Raw genomic sequence first — 1,150 nt, forward strand, 5'->3', positions numbered from 1 at the left:
TAAAAAAAAAAAAAAGAAAATAATTCAACAAATTATCAATCATTTTTAAAAATTCTTAAGCAAAATATTGAATTTTTAAGAAAGAAAGAAATATTTAACAAAATTTTAAAACGTAGTTTAACTATAAAACCTAGTTGTTACATTATTAACCAAAAGAAACAAGTTTTTAAACAAAAAAAAAATGAATTTACCACTTAAAAAAACCCGATTAAAAAAAAAAATCAATTTCTTAAAAACATGTGCGTTTATCTCATTACCCGGAAAATCCCTCTTCTTTTTTTATTGTCCACTTGTGTCCTTCTTTCCAGTTGATCTACGTGACCGACTCGGGTCAATCCGTGCATTTCCAGACGATCGAGAGTTGCGCGAGAAGGGCCGGATTTTTGACAAACCGGCACAAAATGGACCACGTCGGTTTCGGCGTCGTCCTCGGCGAGGACAAGAAAAAATTCAAAACCCGGTCCGGCGACACCGTCAAATTGAGTGATCTGCTCGACGAGGGCTTGAAGCGCGCCCTCGAGAAGCTGCGGGAGAAGGAGCGCGACAAGGTTTTGAATTCTGAGGAATTGAGACTCGCCCAGGAGTCGGTGGCCTACGGCTGCATAAAATATGCCGATCTCTCGCACGACCGGAACAAGGAGTACGTATTCTCCTTCGAGAAGATGCTCGATGACAGGGGCAACACGGCCGTTTATCTGCTCTACGCCTTGACGAGGATCCGCTCGATCGCGAGGATGGCCAATCTCTCGAGGGAGGCCTTGAATCGAGCCGCGGAGACGACGCCGATTTCGATCGAGCACGAGAAGGAGTGGAAATTGGCGAAAGTCTTGTTGAGATTTCCGTTCACTTTGCTCAAAGCCATCAAGGATTTGGGTCTGCACTCGATTTGCGAGTTTTGCTACGAGATTTCGACGGCCTTTAGTGAGTTTTATGACAGTTGCTACTGTCTGGAGAAGAATAAGGCGGGCGAAATTATTCAAGTTAATCTGGGGAGGATTCTTCTCGCGGAAGCCACGGCGATGATTTTGGAACAGTGCTTTGCCCTTTTGGGTTTGAAACCCGTGGAAAAGATGTAATGATTGGAAAATTTGGGACTTTTTTTTATTTTTTAAAATATATTTATTTATGAGTATAAATATATTTATATTGG

At 41.7% G+C, this 1,150-nt stretch overlaps 1 protein-coding gene across 3 annotated transcripts in view; it reads left to right on the forward strand.

Moving 5' to 3' along the window:
- The window catches only part of LOC117167876 (arginine--tRNA ligase, cytoplasmic), a 24,969-nt gene extending 23,819 nt beyond the window's left edge, over positions 1-1,150 (forward strand). For 2 of the 3 annotated variants that reach the window (XM_033353105.1, XM_033353107.1), the window contains exon 7: positions 309-1,150. In XM_033353105.1, coding sequence (XP_033208996.1) covers positions 309-1,076 — 768 coding nt within the window. In that variant the 3' untranslated portion in view covers positions 1,077-1,150. The remainder of the gene's footprint in view (positions 1-308) is intronic. The other variant, XM_033353106.1, reaches the window with a different exon arrangement.

Source organism: Belonocnema kinseyi, chromosome 2 (genome assembly GCF_010883055.1).
Source record: "Belonocnema kinseyi isolate 2016_QV_RU_SX_M_011 chromosome 2, B_treatae_v1, whole genome shotgun sequence".
Taxonomy (NCBI): domain Eukaryota; kingdom Metazoa; phylum Arthropoda; class Insecta; order Hymenoptera; family Cynipidae; genus Belonocnema; species Belonocnema kinseyi.